At 46.5% G+C, this 22,225-nt stretch overlaps 1 protein-coding gene across 4 annotated transcripts in view; it reads left to right on the top strand.

Annotated features, from left to right (window-relative positions):
• Nucleotides 1-22,225, top strand: part of KAZN (kazrin, periplakin interacting protein) — a 510,314-nt gene that overhangs the window by 288,074 nt on the left and 200,015 nt on the right. Inside the window, exon 1 of one of the 4 annotated variants that reach the window (XM_029064856.2) lies at nucleotides 2,711-3,179. The exons of the other annotated variants lie outside the window; for them this stretch is intronic. Within the exon in view, the coding sequence (XP_028920689.2) occupies nucleotides 2,957-3,179 (223 nt within the window). The 5' untranslated portion in view covers nucleotides 2,711-2,956. Of the gene's footprint in view, nucleotides 1-2,710; nucleotides 3,180-22,225 lie in introns of those variants that run through there. 4 annotated transcript variants of the gene reach the window in all.

The following is a 22,225-nucleotide window of genomic DNA, read 5'->3' as shown; positions in this document are numbered from 1 at the left end:
GACTCTGTCAAGTACGGCGTGATAGGATAAATGCTTGGATCAGGGGAATAGCAGTTTGTATGGAGAAGAAAGGGCAGATTTTAGCAAAGTTGTGAAGGTAGAACTGACAAGATCTGGTGACAGATTGAAGGTTGTTCTTGTGACCGTTTATTGTTGTATTGTTCTTTCCCAAGCGCTTAATACAGTGCTCTGCACACAGTAAGCACTTAATAATTATGACAGTGAATGAATGTAAGAGAGAGAGGAGTTGAGGGCAATGCCGAAGTTACAGGATTGTGATAAAGGGAAGATAGTGATATTGTCTAGTTATGGGAAAGATAGGTGAAGGAGGGAGTATTTGGGTAGGAAGATGAGGAGTTGTGCTTTAGAAATGTTTAGTTTGCATTAGCTTTTCCTTCCCTTTACCAGGCCGTGACAACCTGTAGGTGGGAGGCTAAGGTCCGTGGTTCCCCGGGGCTGGGAAATTGGGATTGATGGTGTGCCGTGTTGGGGTGGAGTTCTTCTATCAGCAGGGCAGGGGAAAGCATTGGATTCTAATGGGCTCTTCATCCATGGAAAATGTGATTCCACATGGTTGCGGCCAAGTGCAGCACTCACCCACGTCTGCCCACCCTGGCTTTGAGAGGTTCCCAGGGCCGGGAGGGGTGGGGGGAGTCTGCCCCTGCGGCTTTTTTTTTTTTACAGAAGAGGCACCAATTCAGCAGATTTCTCGGTTTGGTAGTAACTGAGTTGAACGGTCTGTGCCAGTCCCAGCCACAGGGAGGGTATGTTACCCGATCATTAGAGGAAGACGTGGGCCATGAAGATTCCTAGATTCCTCTCCTGCCACTGATTTCCCATGGGACTTTGGAACTTGGCCTCTCTGATTCTCAGTTTCTTCATCTCTTCCCGGGGTGTGTGAAGCATATTTTAATACTGAGATCAGAGTAATCTTAGGATGACACGGAAGCAATAAGAAGGGGGTTGAATTCCACCTTTCCCGCCAGAAGCATCTGTTGCCCTGCTTTTCTCAGCCAGGATCCATAACTTTTGGTGGCTGGAATTGTTGGAAGGATAGCCTAACTCCAATCTCACCTGGCTATGCATGCGGAGAGCGTAGTGGATAGAGTCCAAGCCTGGGAGTCAGAAAGTCCTGGGTTCTAATCCTGGCTGTGCCACTTGTCTGCTGTGTGACCTTAGGCAAGTCACTTCACTTCTCTGGGCCTCAGTTACCTCATCTGGAAAATGGGGATTGAGACGGTGAGCCCCATGTGGGACAAGGACTGTGTCCAACCCTATTTGCTGGTATCCACCCCAGAGATTAGTAAGTGGCGAGTAGTAAGTGTTAACCAATACCGCAGTTATTATTGATGTGATTATTAGGTTCATGTCATATGGGATACCCCCCATTTCGCTCTTCTCCTTACCTGTCCCTGCTGACTCCTTCCTGGGACTCTTCGTTCCTTTGAGATGAGTTTGATTCTTTGATGTTAAGAAATGAGAGGCCCAACTGGAAACCCCTTGAGGACACAGAGTTTGTCTTTTATGTTCATTGATCACTCCCAAGTGCCTGAAACCTTTCTTTGCATGAGAAGCAGCATGGCCTAGTGGAAAAAATGCAGGCCTGAGAGACAGAGGATTTGGGTTCTAATCCTGTCTCCTTCACTTACCTACTGTGTGACCTTGGGCAAATCATTTCACTTCTCTGTTCCTCAGGTTTCTCATCTATGAAATATCTGTTCTTCCTCCTACTTGGGCTGTGAGCCCCACGTGGGACGGGGCCTGTGTCCAATCTGATTATCTTAACACAGTGCTTGGCAAATAGTATGTGCTTAACAGATACCGTTATATTATTATTACTATTATTGTTGTTGTTATTTTCATGCAGCTAGTGCCAAATAAATTTGAATGAATGAGAATGGATGGATGAATGAATGAAAGAATGAACAAATAAATAAATGACAGAAAGTGAAAACCTGGGCTTCCTTAGTGGGGATTTTTAGGGTGATAAAGGGACAGATTGTACAGAAGGGAGAGCAATTATAATAATTATAGCATTTGCTGGGAGATAACTATGTGCCAAGCACTGTATTAAGTGGACCTTCTGACTCACAGGCCTGTGCTCTATCCACTACACCATGCTGCTTCCCACGGTAACGCAACCATGAAGGGACATGGCCTTGAGATAAAAGTGCTGGGATTACTCATTTTGCAGCTCCCCGGGGGACCTTGCCCCCAACCTCCTATACAGCAGTGTTAGTGGTGGGAAACACCATGAAACCCCAAGATCTCAAAGGCTCATGTCTTCAGAGATGCTCAAAAGGAGGCAATTCTCCAAGCCAAAGGCAGGAAATAGCTAACTCCTGGAGAGGTGTAGAGGTAAGAATATAAACTCACCTCAGTTTGTTAGCTCATCTCTAGAGTGTAAGTTCATTGTGGGCAGGGAACTTGACTGCCAACTCCTTTGTCTTGTACTCTTTTAAGCATTCAGTACAGTGCTCTGGCCATAGTAAGTGTGCAGTAAATGCCATTGATGATGGGGTTGTTGGGAGTAAGGAGGGGCTCATGTGACTACCCAGCCTTCCGTACTCCTGCAATGAGGAGACACAAAAGCAAAACTTTCCCTCCCCACCCGCTCCGTGAAAGTAGCCGGTTGCCAAATTCTCCGCCTCCTACTTGCCGGAGAGCCTGAACTCACAAAGTAAACTATTTGTATCCGTCTCTTTGGACGAAATCAGCTGCATTATTTCGGGCAGACACCACCACAAGGAGTTAGGAATCCTGCCTGGTGAAGTACGCAGCGCTCTCAGAAAGGGATGTTGGGAAGCTTGTTTATCCCAGCACCTGAAGCGATCAGAGACAGCGAAGGCTCTCGCTCGCCCTCGTTTCCCGGCAAAGCCTCAAATCGCCGCCGCCTGGGACCTCAGCTCTTCTGTTCTGCAGAAATCCCAGAAGTAAACCCCGCCTCCCTGACATCATGCGAGCAGCAGACTCAGCAACCTGGGAAAGGGTCAAATTCCTTGCAGCCCAGGTAAAACCCTGCACTTCCTGCTGGGCTGGGGAGGAGCCTGGACTGGAGAGGCAAAGAGGAGAGAGGGGAGCGAGTGTGTGTGGGTGTGTGACAGAACACACTCTCCAGCGACTCGGAGCCCAGCCAACATCTTCCAACATGAAATCGGACAGCGAGGAAAGTAAGCCGGGTATGTTTGAGCCGTGGAACAGAGGGTCTGTGGAATCTGAGAGGGGTGGGGAAGATTAAGAAAGCGGAGAGGGCAAAAACTGAGTTTGCAGCGCCGTTTGTTTGGCTGGAACAGCCGCTTTGGGGACTTATGTTTTCAGGCCCTGTTGTGTATTTGGATCATTACACACCGAGGGCGTCTTGAAACAGGCTGTTAGGATAATGGAAACAGTCTTCTCCTGTTCTAGTAGGCAGCCTTCCTCGATTCTTCGACTCCCAGCTTCCTAACGAATCTTCCCACTCGGCCCAGGAACGAGCAGATGTTTTCAGGGAGGCGTGTGGGAAAGTTCTTGCTTCAAACTTGCAGCCAGGGCGTTCGCTGGCTGAGAAGCATGTGAGCCGTTCAGAGGAGGGGAACCTAGTCCGGCGTGTGTGTGTGTGGCGGGGGGAAGCTGAGAATTGACCAGAGGATGAGGAGGAACCCAGCTCGACGATTGTTCCGGGATCACCGAGCCGGCTTTCCAAGCACGCATCCGCGGCTGTCCAGAGAAGCCTGCTTGCTAGCCTCCAGTGTGAAAGGATTAGGGGAACAGAAAGGATTGCAATATATGGTTTAGTCTGGGGCAGTTTAGTAAGGGGCAGTCTTATGCTCCTTAGGTGTTGTTAACTGTAGCGGTCTCCACCGTTTTTGCAACTCGGTGGTCTGGTTGGCGTGAAGCCCTACTAAGCGTTTGCGACCTCAGTCTGGGCTAGCTCTAGTGAGTGTCATGTCGTTCTCGGAAAGATGACAAAGAGTGATCTCTGCAATCCACCGGAACCTCTGCGAGTAGAAAGTAAGAATACTTGTTCAAGGGAGATGGGGAAAATAGTTGTGTTCTTATTACCCTTGAACTTTTAAGAGTCCAACAAATATGGGAAGAGAAATTACAGGAGTGGAAAAATCCATGTGGTGATCTAATTACATATAAGCGTCCTAATCAGAGGTATTCCCCCAAAGCGCAAAAAGCAAGTTTCAACTTTTCAAATGTTCTCAGGCTCTGTGTATGTGTATGGGTGGGGGTGGGGGGGGGTGTGTATGTACACAAGCACATGCACACACGCATGTGTTATGGTGTGTGTCCTATACATGCCCAGTTTCCTTCTATTTCCCTCTAGCGTTCCTGCCAACCCTCTGATTCTATGCTTAAGGAACCCTTCAAGTCCAGGTCCACAGAATGTCAAAGCAGCCCAATGCCCAGTAAAGGATTCAACCTTATTTACATTTGGGGACAAATTTCAGAGTCACTTGGCTGACAGGCTGTGGAGTATTCTCCCTCCTCTTAATAGGGGCTGGGCCTGACTACTACTATAGACTCTCTTCACCCTAACTGTGGGGGCCGGCCATGTTCCACCTCCAGAAAGCCCTGATTAGCTGAGCAAGTGATCCAAGACAGAAAAAAATATATTGCAACACCCGTGAACCTTGACCCTTATGGCCAGTGGGAGCACCCGGAGCAAGATGTGGACAGTATTGTGAATGAATTTGAGAGTTCTGAAGGGCTGGGCTGGGGAAGGTCTGGTGTTCTGGTATACGGTGTTCAGCACACAGTAAGCGCTCAATAAATATGATTGATTGTCCGCAAGCCGGGGATGAAAAGTGCTGCGTTAGACTGGTGGCATGCCGGGACGGGGGGTGTCATTTAGGCTCTGTTAGAGGGGGTATACAAATGTGCTTGTTAAAGGTGGGCAAAGTGGGTAGCATGATCTGAAAGGTAATTCATTCGTCAAGGAGTGAGGGACATGACTTGTCTTCCCAATTCCACAGGTGACTCCATGATCTCGGGAAGGGCTCTTCCCGTAGTCTCCCTTGCAGTTTCCCCATTTGGAAAACTGGGTTGGTACTTCCTCCAACTCTCCCCATTCCATTGGGATGAGAGGATGAACATTCTAATATCTGGGAGATGGTTGGAACTCCAGAGTTAAGTGACGGTATCATTATATGAAGCATCCACTCATAGGTGGCCATCTAGATTTACTTTGTGCATGTTCATAAAAGTTACGAATACACATTTATACGAACAATACCTATCAAAATAACCCCTTAGACTTTGACTTAGAGCCTATCTCCAAGGCTCTCAGAGTGCTCTCTCCATACCATCTCATTAGCCCTCATGACATACCTGTGAGGCAGCGAGGGGCTAGGTGTCATTATCTCCATTTAACAGATGAGGCTTCAAGCAGGGGATATACTTTGGTGAGGTCAAACCAGCACGGTCAGGACTCCGACCCAGGTCTCGTGCCCCTGGCCACTGAACTCCACTGGCCTCATTCCAGTGTTTTATGGTCATTTCCAGAACTGCCCACAAGAGGGAAGACAGTAAGGTCTTGACTACTGAAGTGATGAGCAATATGGTTTATTTTGCTCCCTCCAGGATGTGGGGTGAAAGGCCCTCCTGGGAGATAAACAAAAAATGTTTTCAATAGGAACATAAGATTAAATTTTCCTGAAATAAACATTCCACCGCTCTATAAGGAAGCTTTACCCTGGGATCCCAGCAACTGATTGCATAAGCCATACTTTCTCCCTATTGAGGGCAAGCAACAGCATTCCTTCAGTGGGAAAGAAGTTTGGAAATGTCTCTTTAGGACAGTCTCGGCGTTTAGAGGTGGAGGAGGGCAAGTTTGTTTGTCATGATAAGCTCCAGAGTCTTGAAATTTCAGTTTCCCTGGGTTACACTGGATTGATGGGTCACTCCTTGGAGAAGTGTCTCCAAGATCACAGAGGCAAGACTGAGGTTCAGAGGTACAGGCTTCTGTAGCCAGCAGAGAATCGTATGCGGGGACGAAGAGAGTGGTGACTGCAGCAGCCACGTAGGGTTGCCCAGAAATTCCGAGCCCTGACTCCATCACAGGCTCTTTTATTCCTGAGAAGTCCTGGACTCTCCATTTCCCTTTCTGTAAAATGAAATGCCTTACTTCCAAGATTATTGTGAAAATTAGCCAAATGCATTCTTTCATTCGTTCATATTTATAGAGTTCTTACTGTGTGCAGAGCACTGTACTTAGTGCTTGGAAATAGTGATCGTATTTGTTGAGTGCTTACCATGTGCCAGACACTGTGCTAAGCACTGGGGTGGATACAAGCTTGGAAAGTACAATATAGCAATAAAGAGAGACAATCCCTGCCCACAAAGGACTTACAGTCTAGAGGCGGGGAGACGAACATCAAAACAAGTAAACAGGCATCAATATAAATAAATAGAATTATAGATGTTTGCATTTATACATAAGTGCTGTTTGGTGGGGAGACGGGGGAAGAGCAAAGGCAGTGAGTTGAGATGTAGAAAGTAGGGGGAGCTGAGAAAAAGGGGGCTTAGTCTATGAAGACCTCTTGGAGGAGGTGAGCTTTCAGTAGGGCTTTGAAGGGGGGAAGAGAGATTGTTTGGTGGATTTGAGGTGGGAGGGCATTCCAGGCCAAAGGTAGGATGTGGGCCAGGGGTCAGCGGCGAGACAGGTGAGATTGAGGCACAGTGAGAAGGTTAGCACCAGAAGAGCAGAGTGTGAGGTCTGGGATGTAGGAGAGAAGGGAGGTGAGGTAAGAAGGGGCAAAGTGATGGAGAGCTTTGAAGTCAATAGTGAGGAGTTTTTGTTCTAAGAATGGGCAAAGTGCTAATGTAAATTTTTGCTGGAATAAATGCTGAGTAGACAGGATCACTTGTAGAAGGATTTTTTTGAGAGAAAATGGATTTCAGAAGGGAAAATTGAACTACTTGTTTCTTTTCCTTTCATTCAGAGTAAACAATAAGAGTAATCATAAGAGGAAGAAGACAAAAGATATGTTTCCTAACCAGCTAAGGAGTGCTTACACTATAATTTCAACTGTAACAGCCATCCTTGAGGTGTCAAGACAATGCCATCATGTGAAGACCTCATTGTATTATCCTGAATAGAGAAGTAAATAAACTCACCCAAAATCCAGCACTTGGCTCTTCAGCGTGGCTCAGTGGAAAGAGCACGGGCTTTGGAGTCAGGGCTCATGAGTTCGAATCCCAGCTCTGCCACTTGTCGGCTGTGTGACTCTGGGCAAGTCACTTAACTTCTCTGTGCCTCAGTTCCCTCATCTGTAAAATGGGGATTAAGACTGTGAGCCCCACGTGGGACAACCTGATTCCCCTATGTCTACCCCAGCGCTTAGAACAGTGCTAGGCACATAGTAAGCGCTTAACAAATACAAATACCAACCTAACCTCTTCCCAGAATAGGTCCCTTCCCTCTGATCCAGGTAGTGAAACTACTCACTTGTCTTTCTGCCTTTAGCAATCTTTCACTTTCATATTAACTCTCTTGGAAAGAATGTCTGTAGGAATTGATGATAAGATTAACCCTCCCTTGCAGAAATGTAGAATGCTGTCTTTTGGGAACTTCCTCCCTCCTGAGGAAATTTTAGTATACAGAGGAGTTGGGGGTGGGGGAAGAGGGAGAGGCAGCCAGCCAGGAAGGACACTGGTTGTGGGAGTCTCAGGTGAAGTCTCAAATGAACATCTTGGACAGTTGGAACTTGATTGTGATAGTCCCGCCTTGTTAGGACTCAGCCATTATGTTGGGTCTTCCAGCCCTGCCAAATTGAAAAGTTGATTAATCAATCATATTTATTGCACACTCACTATGTTGTAGTCTCCTGAGCACTTAGTACAGTGGTCTGCAAACACTAAATGCTCAATAAATATGATTGACTGACTGACTGACTGACTGAAGAACACTCACTGAACTAAATGCTTGTGAGGTTACAATATAACCGAGTTGATAGACAAGTTCCCTAACCAATAGGATCATATAGTCTAGAGGTGATGAAGTTCCAGCTGAAATTTTGACTTAGGCTTTGAGAAGGTATCTTTCAGCTCTGGCTATATAAAAATAACTGGTTCTCAGTGCTAACCACCCTCCTTTCCTAAAGGATTTTTAGGAACCTCATTTGAGAGAGCTCCTGAAGCAGCTTGACTTAGTGGAAAGAACTTGGGCTTGGGAGTCAGAGGACATGGGTTCTAATTTCAGCTCCACCAATTGTCTGCTGTGTGACCTTGGGGAAGCCACTTAACTTCTCTGTACCTCAGTTACCTCATCTGGAAAATGGGGATTAAGACTGTGAGCCCCAAGTGGGACAACCTGATTACTTTGTATCTACCGCGGTGCTTAGAACAGTGCTTGGCGCATAGAAAACACTTAACAAATGCAATTATTATTGTTATTATGTAACCCCCCCCCATAGGAGCTCTTTCCAGCCTTTTGGAAAGGCTGAAAAGTCATGAGTTTTCCAAGAAAAGACCCACATCCTGGACTGTATATAACAAGCCTTCGGGTGAGTGCATTAGAGGATTTCTGCTGTGAGGCCCTTATATGAAATGACCTCTAAATAACACTTACTGTGACTGCTATTACTAAAGCTCCCTAAGAGCATTCAGTGCCCTGATATAATTACTGCAAGTACTATTTGATAGCCCCGACCAAGCTATTTTGTGGGGCCCAAAACAAAGTCTCAGCTGCCACAATAGAACAGAACAAAATACTATTGGCAGTCCTGCACCTGCAGCTTTGTAAACAGGTGTGGTGTATTCCTTAGAACTCATTGAACAATGGCTGCCAAGTCAGATCATTCCCTCTGCTACTCCCCGACCACAGCAGGTCAGGAATATTCCATTCCTTTTGCCCCCTTTTTCCATGCTTACTGGTGGTTTTGTTCTAGAAATCCATGTGACAATTGTTTATTAATAATAATAATAATAATGTTGGTATTTGTTAAGCGCTTACTATGTGCAGAGCACTGTTTTAAGTGCTGAGGTAGATACAGGGTAATCAGGTTGTCCCACATGAGACTCACAGATAATCCCCATTTTACAGATGAGGAAACTGAGGCACAGAGAAGTTAAGTGACTTGCCCAGAGTCGCACAGCTGACAAGTGGCAGAGCCGGAATTTGAACCCATGATTTCTGACCCAAGCCCAGGCTCTTTCCACTGAGTCACGCTGCTTCTCTGCTGTTTATCAGTCGATGGTAGGTAATCAATCTGTTTATATTAATGTTGGTCTCCCCCTCTAGATTGTAAACTCATCGTGGGCAGGGAATGTGCCTCTTTATTGCTATATTGTACTCTCCCAAGCACTTAGTACAATGCTGCACAAGTTAAGTGCTCAATAAATATGAATGAATGAATGGCATTTATTGAGAACTAACTGTGTGAAGAGCACTGTACTAAGTGCATGGGAGAGTACAGTGCAACAGAGTTGGTAGACATGTTCCCTGCCTATAATGAGCTTACAGTCTACTTCATACTGTGAGCCTACAAGGCAAGGGTTGGGGCTAATTCTGGGTTTTCTAATCTAATCTAGGTTTTGACTCTCAAAAATGTCCAGTAAAGTACTCTCCCAAGAGATTCTGCATACAGTAAGTGCTCAATAAATACCATTCATTCATTCAATCGTATTTATTGATACTGATGAGAAAGTGAATTCAAGAACCGTGATGGCAATCAGCCTTTCTTCCTAAGAATGAATGAGGTCTCTATCACTAGGCTAAACCATAGAAACTCAGCCTACTGAGATTTGTTTTCAAGTTCCTTCAGAAGTATGTGAAATTTATTGAGGGTCCACTGGGTACAATCCAATGTACTGAAAGCTTAAGAAAGTATAGCTCAAAAGTGACATGTTCCCTGCCCAAGACACTATCTATTCCAGATCTCAGGCCATGGATTAAAAGGGATTACCCAAAGTACCCAAGGCAGGGCCAATTTAAAAAATGGTGAGTAAGGTTATGATTTTACCTTAAAGCAGGAAAACCACAGTAAGGCATTGAAAGATCTAGTGAAGCCCAGGCTGAAACAAGGGGACAATTAAGAGGCTTTGATGACAGATATCCCCAACCAGCCAAGCGTGTGGTTGCTGTCAATCAGTGGTATGTATTTATCTATTTATTTATTTATTTTTTATGGTATTTGCTTAGTGCTTACTATGTGCCAGGCACAGTACTAAGTGCTGGGGCAGTTACAAGATAATTAAATGAGACACAGTATTTGTACCACATAGGGCTCACAGGCTTAATCCCCATTTTACAAATGAGGTAACCGAGGCACAGAGAAGTGATGTGACTTGCCCAAAGTCACCCAGGAGAAAGTGGTGGAATCAGGATTAGAATCCATATCTTTCTGACTCCATGGTCCATCCTCTATCCACTAAGCCATGCTGCTTCTCTTCCCAAGCGCTTACTCTGTACCGAGAACACTTCAACAGAATTGGCAGACTTGTTCCATGCCTACAAGGAGAGTGCAGTCTAGGGGAGAGTTTATAATCTAGAGGAAGGAGAGGGAGGTCACTTTCTTGGTAGAGCAAAGTCTGGATACCAAGAGATGGAAGCTAGAGAATCAAATGCATCGACCCAGGATAGATCAGTCTTTACCTGTGTACAATAAAGAAAGCTAAGTCAGGCTCATGGCAGTGATATCATCTTTGAGTAATAATAATAATTATGGTATTAAGTGCTTACTATGTACCAAGCACTGTTCAAGCCCTGGGGTAGATACAAGGTAATCAGTTGTCCCACGTGGGGCTCACAGCCTTAATCCCCATTTTACAGATGAGGTAACTGAGGCCCAGAGAAGTGAAGTGACTTGCCCAAAATCTCACAACGGACAAGCAGTGGAGCCGGGAATAGAACCGACCTCTGACTCCCAAGCCTGTGCCCTTTCCACTAAGCAACGCTGCTTCTCTGAAAGACCAACACACACTCATGTGCACCCTCATCGTCTCCATCATCTGCCACATCATCTTTTGCAGGATTGTATTGAGAGCAGTAAGGAGTAAGGAGGGAGATCTGCCACAGTCCTTTCTTGGCACCTCCGTGTGTTTGTGATTCCACCGAGGCCAGAGGGAGAAACAGAATCCAAATCCGCCTTCTAGCCCACCCTAACTTCCTCTTCCTTTCCCCCTTTCTAAGCCACATCATCTTGGAAGTATTGAGATCCAGGCTGTCCTGAGCCCAGCCCCATTCATCACAATACTCATGTAAATTCCCTTTAGGCCCCAGCCCACTGTAGCTTTCCCCTGTCTTTGGGACCTCTCTACTTGTATGTCCCCCTTACCCTTCAAATTTACTGCATCCAAAATAGAACTTCTCATCTTCTCATCCAAATCCTGTCCTCTGCTTGACTTTCCCATCACTGTAGACAATACCACTCTCCTCCCTGTCTCACAAGCCCATAGCCTTGGCTCTATCCTCAACTCCTCTTTCTCATTCAGCCCACCTATTCAATCTGTCACCAAATCCTGTCGGTTCTTCCTTCACAACATTGCTAAAATTTGCCCTTTGCTCTCCATCCAACTGCTACTAGTCTGATCCAAGCGCTTATCTCCCCACTCCTCGAGAACTTCCAATGGTTGCCTGTCTACTTCCGCATCAACAAAAACTCCGTACCACTGACTTACCTTACCTGACCTACCTTACCTTACTGATCTCCTACTGCAACCCAGCCCGTACACTTCCTCTAACACCAACTTTTGATTTTTGTTTTCTGTTTTTGTTATGCACTTACAATGTGCAAGCACTGTGACCTGCAAAAGAATTTCATCTGCAAGTGAAATTGTCCAATGATGCCAACACTGAGATTCCAGGGAGCACTGGGGCACATTAATTGCATTGTGATGCACGAGAATTATTTAAGTGGCTAAGAATTTGAGTAGATAAATGTGAAGCTCTGCCAGGATTTTCTCCCAATAGGAGAACTCATCAGTGTTAGCAAGGCTGCTTACTGAGTGCAGAGCACTGTACTAAGTGCTTGGAAAGTCGAGTTAAGCACTTAGTACAGTGCTTTTCACACAATAAATGCTCAATAAATTCAATGAAAGAATAAATGGGGTACATAACACGTTCATCAGGTTGGAAACAGTTCCTTTCCCAAATGGGGATCACAGTCTAAGTTAGAGGGAGGAGGATTTAATCCAATTTTATAGATGATATAACCGAGGCACAGAGCAGTTAGTTGACTAGCCCAAGCGAGCAATAGGTAGGGTGAGAATTGGAACCCAGGTCTCTGACTCTTGGGCCACGCTGCTTCCCTTACTCAAGGTATCTCGATCTCGCCAATGAAGGCACCTTGCCTACACCCTCCTTTGTCCTGAACTCTGACCTCCTCCATATAGACCAGACCACCACTTTCCCCGCCTTCAAAGCCTTATTAAAATCCCATCTCCTCCAAGAGGCCTTCCCTGATTAAGCCATCTTTTATTCTACTCCCTCTTCCTTCTGTGTCATTCTTGCAGTTGGATTTGTAGCCTCCAAGCACTTGTTATTCACCCCACCTTCAGCTTTATAGCATTCATGTGCATATCCATAATTTATTTTATTATTTTTATCCCTCTCTAGACTGTAAATTCCTTGTGGGCAAGAAGTGGATCTATAATACTTGTACAGTGCTCTGAACATAGTAAGCATCCTTGCTAAAATTGATGAGTTCTCCTATGGGGCCAAAGTCCTGGCAGAGCTTCACATTTATCTACTCAAATTCTTAGTCATCTAAATAATCCACGTGCACCACGGTGCAATCAACATGCCCCGGTGCTCCCTGGAATCTCAGTGTCGGCATCACTGGACAATTTCACTTGCAGATGAAATTCTTTTGCAGGTCATTTGCGATTTCATATCTAAGTGCCTAGAACAAGTAAAGCTGCTTAGGTCTCTCCTTCTTTTGGGGCTACTAGCTGTTGAACATGTCGCTACACGCTCCCACAGCCAGTTTCACCACCAATCAGAAGTCGATTTCTCCATTTCCCACAACTTTTTTTTTTATTATATTTGTTAAGCGCTTATTATGTGCCAGTGACCGTACTAAGTGCTTGGGTAGATAGAGCAAAATCGGGTTGGACACAGTCCCTGTCCCATCTAGCACTCACAGTCTAAATCCCCATTTTACAGATGAGGTAACTGAGACACAGATAAGTGATTTGTCCAAGGTCACACAGCAGGCAAATGGTAGAATGAGGATTAGAATTCAGGTCCTCTGACTCTCAGGTTGATGTTCTTTCCACTGTGTCATGCTGCTCCTGAACCTGTGCATGCTCTCTCCCTCCCTCCCCACCCTTCCCCTCTCATCCTCTCTTTCCTTCTCTGCAAGTAGCTTTTTTGTCTAGATCCGCTTAAAGGTTCTGCCAGGCCCAGTTTCCAACACTGTGTATCTCAGTGAGGCCATCCTCTCTCTCTCTGCCTGTCGTTGGAACCAGGCGAGGGGGGGAATTCCTCACCTCCTTTAGAGTTTGCCAACATGATGATCTCCCTCTGGGAACAGAGGTAGCGGGGAAGGTCCCCAAATCTGCCATTCCCAGGCACTCTTATCCAAGATGGATTATGCCTCCCTGACAACCCCACACACCCTTTCCTTTGAGAAGCCCTCTTTGTTATCTTCTCTCCCTTTAAGGACAGGCGCACAATAATCATAAAATAAATAGACAGCATTCTTAGTCACCATATCCAATCCTTCACTATTGGTTTCCTTGCCTTCTGTCTGCTACAGACATATTTGAATCATTAGAATGGAGTAATTTTACCCCAACTGACATTCATTGTTTATCTCTGGGCCTCATTGTAATTATCCCTTTTAACTTCATTCTTCCTCTCCCTCTCCCCCTCACCCCCCACCATTTTTTTTAATCCCTCTATGGGTTGTTTATGTTTTTGAAAAGTCTCCTGTATCCACACCCCATTGGCCTCCTATCCTGATTTGGCTTTCGTTACTACTTTCACTTATTATTATTTCGGCAATTATAATAATGCCTACCTTCCCCCAATAAATCTCCCTTGCAAGACAGAGAGCTAAATGAAAATTCCTGAGGGTGTTGCAATTTCTGAAAGTCAGAAACATTAAGCTACCGCCTTCACTTCAACTTATTTTATTGTGATAACTCCTACACTGCTTTCTCCCGGGAGTTAGAATGCTCCTGATACTGACTTCTTCTGAGGGCCAAATAGTTCACACAGTAGTCATGTCTGCAGGGAAACACTAAAGTGAATTTTTAAAAATATCCTGAACCCTAGTGTTTCTAAGAACACAGATGTGTTTTCCTCTCCCCCCACTGCTCTTTGCACCACTGCTTTTGGGTTGCCACATGACCATGTAATTTGCATTCTGCTTGCCTCTTGATTGGCCCAGGGTGTTGCTTGATTCACTTCAGTCTTGTCAGTCAACCATATTTATTGAGCATTTACTGTGTGTGGAGTATTCATTCAGTCGTATTCATTGAATGCTTACTATATGCAAAGCACTTTACTAAGTACTTGGGAGAGTACAATGGAACAGAAAACACACATTTCCTTACCACACAAGCTTACAGTCTAGAGTGTGTGTGTGTGGTGGTGGGGAGACAGACATTAATATAAATAAGTAAATTACAGATAGGTACATAAGTGTTGTGGGACTGGGAGAGGGAATAAATAAATGGAGCAAGTCGGGGTGATGAGAAGGGAGTGGGAGAAGAGGAAAGGAGGGCTTTCGCTACTGCCCCACAGAGACCTCCGCTCTCTCGATCCCATCCGTCTTTCCAAAAGCATCTGTCCTCACCTTGCCGCCCTGTCCTCTCTTCCCACTCTCGATGATCAGGTCTCCGCTCTCAACTCCACCCTCTCTACTCATCTCGACTCTCTCGCCCCCCTTTCCCTCTGCCGCTCTCGCTCCACTAACCCACAGCCCTGGATCACCTTCTCCGTCCACCTCCTACGCTCCTATGCTCGAGCTGCTGAGCGCTGCTGGCGAAAGTCCAAGCACCAAGCCGACCTCACATACTTCAAATTTATCCTTTCCTGCCTTAACTCTGCCCTCTCCTCCGCCAGGCAAAACTTCTTCTCCTCCCTCATCGACACCCATGCCCGTCACCCCCGCCGATTGTTCCGGACCTTTAACTCTCTCCTTAGGCCCCCTGTTCCTCCCCCTCCCCCATCTCTCACCCCCAATGATCTGGCCACCTATTTCCTCACGAAAATCAACACAATCAGGTCTGAGCTCCCCAAAGTCACCCCTTCGCCTCTCCCCTCCCCCCCACCGACCCTCTCCCCTACTTTCCCATCCTTCCCTGCAGTATCCTCAGAGGAGATCTCCTCCCTCCTCACAAGTGCCACCCCCTCCACCTGCGCCTCGGACCCCATTCCCTCTCACCTTATTAAAACCATCGCCCCTGCCCTCCTCCCTTCCTTAACTTCTATTTTTAACCACTCAGTCTCCAATGGCTCCTTCCCCGCTGCCTTCAAACATGCCCACGTCTCCCCCATCCTAAAAAAACCCGCTCTTGACCCCACTTCCCCCTCCAGTTATCGCCCTATCTCCCTACTACCCTTCCTTTCCAAAATCCTAGAACAAGTCGTCTACAATCGATGCTTAGAATTCCTTAACTCCCATTCTCTCCTAGACCCCCTCCAATCTGGCTTCCGTCCCCTCCACTCTACCGAGACTGCTCTCTCTAAGGTCACCCATGACCTCCTTCTTGCCAAATCCAATGTCTCCTACTCCATTCTAATCCTCCTTGACCTCTCTGCTGCCTTTGACACTGTCGACCAAGCAGCGTGGCTCAGTGGAAAGAGCATGGGCTTTGGAGTCAGGGCTCATGAGTTCAAATCCCAGCTCTGCCACTTGTCGGCTGTGTGACTGTGGGCAAGTCACTTAACTTCTCTGTGCCTCAGTTCCCTCATCTGTAAAATGGGGATTAAGACTGTGAGCCCCAGGTGGGACAACCTGATTCCCCTATGTCTACCCCAGCGCTTAGAACAGTGCTCGGCACATAGTAAGCGCTTAACAAATACCAACATTATTATACCTTATCTCACCTTGGCTTCACGGACTCCATCCTCTCCTGGTTCACCTCTTACCTCTCTGGCCGGTCATTCTTGGTTTCCTTCGCTGGCGCCTCCTCCCCCTCCCATCCTTTAACTGTTGGAGTTCCTCAAGGGTCAATTCTTGGCCCTCTTCTGATCTCCATTTACACTCACTCCCTCGGTGAACTCATTCGCTCTCACGGCTTTGACTACCATCTCTACGCAGATGACACGCAGATCTACATCTCCGCCCCTGTCCTCTCCCCCTCCCTTCAGGCTCACATCTCCTCCTGCCTCCGGAACGTCTCCACCTGGATGTCGGCCCGCCACCTAAAACTCAACATGAGCAAGACTGAGCTCCTCATCTTCCCTCCCGAACCCGGTCCTCTCCCTGACTTCTCTATCGCCGTGGATGGCACGACCATCCTTCCCGTCTCTCGGGCCCGCAATCTCGGTGTCATCCTTGACTCATCTCTCTCGTTCACCCCACACATCCTATCCATTACCGAGACCTGCCGGTTTCACCTCTACAATATCGCCAAGATCCACCCTTTCCTCTCCACCCAAACGGCTACCTTACTGCTACGGGCTCTCGTTATATCCCGGCTAGACTACTGTGTCAGCCTTCTCTCTGACCTCCCTTCCTCCTCTCTCGCCCCGCTCCAGTCTATTCTTCACTCCGCTGCCCGGCTCATCTTCCTGCAGAAACGATCTGGGCGTGTCACTCCCCTTCTTAAACAACTCCAGTGGTTGCCTATCGACCTCCGCTCCAAACAAAAACTCCTCACTCTAGGCTTCAAGGCTCTCCATCACCTTGCCCCTTCCTACCTCTCCTCCCTTCTCTCTTTCTACCACCCACCCCGCACGCTCTGCTCCTCTGCCGCCACCTCCTCACCGTCCCTCGGTCTCGCCTATCCCACCGTCAACCCCCGGGCCGCGTCCTCCCGCGGTCCTGGAACGCCCTCCCTCCTCACCTCCGCCAAACTGATTCTCTTCCCCTCTTCAAAACCCTACTTAAAACTCACCTCCTCCAAGAGGCCTTCCCAGACTGAGCTCCTCTTCTCCCTCTACTCCCTCTGCCACCCCCCCTTTACCTCTCCGCAGCTAAACCCTCTTTTTCCCCTTTCCCTCTGCTCCTCCACCTCTCCCTTCCCATCCCCACAGCACTGTACTCGTCCGCTCGACTGTATATATTTCCATTACCCTATTTATTTTGTTAATGAATTGTACATCGCCTTGATTCTATTTAGTTGCCATTGTTTTTACGAGATCTTCTTCCCCTTAACTCTATTTATTGCCATTGTTCTTGTCTGTCCGTCTCCCCCGATTAGACTGTAAGCCCGTCAAACGGCAGGGACTGTCTCTATCTGTTGCCGACTTGTTCATTCCAAGCGCTTAGTACAGTGCTCTGCACATAGTAAGCGCTCAATAAATACTATTGAATGAAAGGAGATGAACCTTCAGTAAGGCTTTGAAGCAGGGGAGAGTAATTGTCAGTCAGATTGTCTGTCACTTCACATTTCTCTTGTCCAAGAGAAAGAGATGTAGCAAAATGGAAACAATTTTGTTTTTCTTTCTGCATTCGGAGTGAAACTAGTCATACTCTGTATCCAAACGTTAGCCAGCCTCCAAATGGAGGCCGTTGGATAGACTGACTTAGCACAGGAAGCCAAATAAAACTGAGGAAAGTGTGAACTCCTCCCACCCAACTTAATGAACTGTTAATGTTCGGGCTAATTAAGTCCACAAGAGTGTTGATTTCCTGGGACTATTGTCTGTATTCTTCTCCCTGCCCATAGAAGTTCAACACCTCCAGTTTCATCCTTCCTCCTCCTAAAGATGGCTACTGCCTGCTGGCCTGTCTGTGTAGAACAGGGACTCTGTATTGTATCCGTCCTTGCATTTAAGCACAGTGCTTAGCAAGCACTAAACAAATACCTCAATTATGGTTATCGGCATGATTCTACGGGCATTTTGACCCTGGGTGGGTTTGGTGTGCAAAATGGCTGTGTGCCTTTCGCAGTGTACGTATCCCTGCTTGTTGAGTGACAGTGGCCTTGTGCCAAACACAGCCCTCCAATCAAGTCCTCCATGTAGGTTCTTAGTTCTGAAGTCCTGTGACTGGCCCAAGGCCCTTCCGTCATTTATGAAGGGAGGCTCTACCGCCATCACAGGATGGAGGGAGAGGCCCCAAATCAAAAAGCCTTCCCGTCCCCTAATGAATCCATCGAGGGTGGACACAGAGAAGTGCCACAACCCAAGAAGCATTTGTGTGACTTCTGTCATCAGATGGTTCTGTTGCTGCCAGTGCTCCTGACAGTAGCTCTGGGTTGGGATTATTCATTCATTCAATTGTATTGAGCACTTACTGTGTACAGAGCACTGTAGTAGGCGCTTACCCAGCTCTTATGCCCCGTGCAGGTGAGGTAAATGCATTCTTCACTCTGCTTCTCCCATCAGTTTCCTAAAAAAAATTTCAGTCCGTGTCTCTCCGTTCCTCAAGAACCGCAAGCGGTTGCCATCCACCTCTTCGGCAAACAGAAACTTCTTGCCATTGGCTTTAAAGCACTCAATCGTCTTACCCCCTCCTATTTCACTGATCGTGCACTGATTTCATCATTATCATAACAATAATGATAATAGTAATAGTAACTGATGCAAGTTATCAGTTTGGACGCAGACCCTATCCCATATCTGGCTGACAGTCTAGATGAGAGGGAGTAGGATTCAATCCCCATTTTACAGATGAGGAAACTGAGACACAGAGAAGTTAAGGGACTTGCCCAAGGTTACACAACTGACCGGCCCGTAGTCTTTCCAATAGGTCATGCTGCTTCTCTGCTACACCCCAGTTTGTTCACTTCATTCACTTCGTTTCTCTAACACAAAACTACTCACTGTACCTCAGTGCCTTTAATGCCTTATTAAAATCACATTTCCTTCAAGAGGCCTTCCTTGACTAAGTCAATTAATTGATCGTATTTATTGGCACTGTCTTACAGTCTAGAATGGGAGACAGACATTAAATCCTGACGTCCCCTACTCCCTCTCCCTTCTATGTCATCCTTGCACTTGGATTTGTACCCTGTATTCACCCCGCCCTCAGCCCCACCGCAGTTGTGTACATATCCATAATTTAATGTCTGTCTCCCCCTCTAGACTGTAAGCTTTTTGCGGGAAGGGAACAGGGCCTTGAGAGGGCCATCACCTTGCCCCCTCCTACATCACCTCCCTTCTCTCTTTCTACTGCCCACCCTGTACACTCTACTCCTCTGCCGCTCACCTCACTGTCCCCCATTCACGCCTGTCCCACCGTCGACCCCTAGCCCATGTGCTACCGCTGACCTGGTTTGCCCTCCCTCCTCACCTCCACCAAACTTCCCCTCTTCAAAACCCTACTGAGAGCTCACTTCCTTCAAGAGGTCTGCCCAGACTGAGCCTCCCCTTTCCCTCTGCTTCCCCTCCCCCCAACACCCTCTGCTCCTCCCCCGTCCCCCTTCCCCTCAGCATTGTGCTCATTTGTACATATTATTTATTACCCTATTTATTTTGTTAATGAGGTGTACGTCCCCTTGATTCTATTTATCTTGATAATGTTGTCTTGTTTTTGTCTTGTTCTGTTTTTCTCTGCTGTGTGTCTCCCCCGTTTAGACTGTGAGCCTGTCATTGGGCAGGGATTGTCTCTATCTGTTGCTGAATTGAACATTCCAAGTGCTTAGTACGATGCTCTGCACACAGTAAGCACTCAATAAATACTATTGAATGAATGAATGAATGAATGAGAGAAACTGAGGCACTGAGCATTAACGTCATAAGAGCCAGAGCATTGTGTCTGTTACCCAGCGGGAGGGATGGGACAGAGTTCTCTCTGTTCATATCTCTGATTGGTCCATTGTCTGCTGGACCACCCTGCCCCTCACACTGCTTAATGGTCCCAACATCCCAGAATTTGAGAAGCAGTGTGGCTTAGTGGATAGAGAATGAGCCTCGAATTCCGGAGGACCTGGGTTCTAATTCCAGATCTGTTACTTGTCTTCTGTGTGATCTTGGGCAAGTCCCTTCGCTTTTCTCTACCTCAGTTTCCTCATCTGTAAAATGGGGATTAAGGCTGAGAGCCCCACTTGAGACAGGGACCTTGTCCAACCTGATTTATCTTGTATCTACCCCAGCACTTAGTACAGTGTCTGGCACATCGTAAGTATTTAACAAATGCCATGGGAGGGAGAAAAAGAGTTGTTCCTCTGCACTGGCCCCCAAGACTGCCACAACTGCTTCTGCACTTTTCCTTTCATTTTTGTGAGCTTTGGTCCTTGAACCATCATCTATCTGCAGGATTCTTGGTGTCTTCTTACCTAAGCACAACTTTCCTGACTGACTTTTCACAGCTTTCCTCACTGACTTTTCCTAGCTGCTCAGCAGTGGGTGGCAGGAGCATCTCATTCATTCATTCAGTCGTATTTATTTAGTGCTTACTGTGTGCAAAGCACTGTCCTAAGCACTTGGGTGAGTACACTATAACAATAGACACATTCGCTGCCCACAACAAACTTCTAGTCTTTAGTCGGGAGACAGGCATCAATATGAATGAATGAATGAATGAATGAATGAATGAATGAATGAATGAATGAAAGATAATAATAATGATGGTATTTGTTAAGCGCTTACTATGTGTAAAGCATTGTTCTAAGCGCAGGTAGATACAAGGTAGTCAGGTTGTCCCACATGGGGCTCATAGTCTTCATCCCCATTTTTCAGACGAGGTAACTGATATGTACGTAACTGCTGGGGAGGGGGCAGTGAATAAAAGGAGCAAGTCAGGGAAACGCAGAAGAGAGTGGTAGAAGATGACACTAGGCACTCTTGCCTGGACGTTCTCTCCAAGGTACTTCTTAACCTACAGCAGCATGGTGTAGTGGATAGAGCACGAGCCTGGGAATCGGAAGGTCATGGATTCTAATCTCAGCTCTGCCACTTGTCTGCCATGTGACCTTGGGTAAGGTACTTCAATTCTCTGTGTCTCAGTTACCTCATCTGGAAAAATTGGGGATTGAGACTGTGAGCCCCATGTGGAACAGGGACTGTTTCCAACTCAATTTGCTTGTAATCACCCCAGTGCTTAGTACAGTGCCTGGCACATAGGAAGCCCTCAACAAGTACCCCAATTATTATTATTATTATTATATGTTGTTATTGTTATACTTGCTCTCGTCTCTGCAGTTGACATACCACCAGATTCACCCTATTTTTTTTCTAATGGCATTTGTTAAATGCTTCCTGTGTGCCAAGCACCGTTCTTAAGCTCTGGGGTAGGTACAAGTTAATCAGGTTGGACACAGTCCCTGTCCCACATGGGGTTCACAGTCTTAATAAGAGGGAGAGCAGGTATTGAATCCCGTGACCCTATGTTCAACCTCCTGACACTATCCTGGTTCTGTGACTGTTGGTCTCTGTTCTTGCATACCTGCAGCTCCAGTTTCAACTGAGCCCCCACCAAGATCACAGTTCTTCCATTTTTAATACGTAACAAGTTGTATTCCTTTGGTCCTGCCTTACCTTTGTCACAGGGAAAGTGTCTACCAACTTAGTTATATTGTGCCCTCCCAAGTGCTTAGAACAGTGCTCTGCACATAGTAAGCACTTAATACAGTTGATTGATTGAGAGCAGGCTTCAAAAAGGCAGGGGCCCAGATTGAAAATGGGAAGCAGAGAGCGGCAAGGGGAAAGAGCAGGAGATGGGAAATCAGGAGACCCAGGGTTTATGGACTTACTGAGTGACCTTGAGTGAGTCACTTAACCTCTCTGAGTCTCATTTTCCTCATCTGTGAAATGGGAATAAAATAGAATGTGAGTCCTGGATGGGACAGGGGCCATATCTGATCTCATAACCTTGAATCTTACCCTAGTGCTTAGGATGTAATAAGTGCAACCATTATGGGATTGTCCTCTGGTTTTGAAACACCTTCAACCAAAACAGTTTCTGATTGAGGTTCGAGGTAAGAGAATTATTTTTGCTTTCCCACAACATGCTCTGGCATAATATTGGGTTTTTTTCATTGTTCTATTAATGAAACAGAGGAAATTGATGACCAACTTTCTGATTTTGTACTGAAGGGCAGCCATTTTGCTTTGTTTTTTTTTCATCTGAGACCCAAAATTGATTCTCCAAGTGAGCAGACAAGCTGTATTTTTCTTCATAAACTCTCTCATACTCCAACCTCCTCTCCTCTCCAGAGTATTGATGCTCTCACC

Source organism: Ornithorhynchus anatinus, chromosome 5 (assembly GCF_004115215.2).
Source record: "Ornithorhynchus anatinus isolate Pmale09 chromosome 5, mOrnAna1.pri.v4, whole genome shotgun sequence".
NCBI classification, from domain to species: Eukaryota; Metazoa; Chordata; class Mammalia; order Monotremata; family Ornithorhynchidae; genus Ornithorhynchus; species Ornithorhynchus anatinus.
This window is presented reverse-complemented; position numbering and strand designations above follow the sequence as displayed.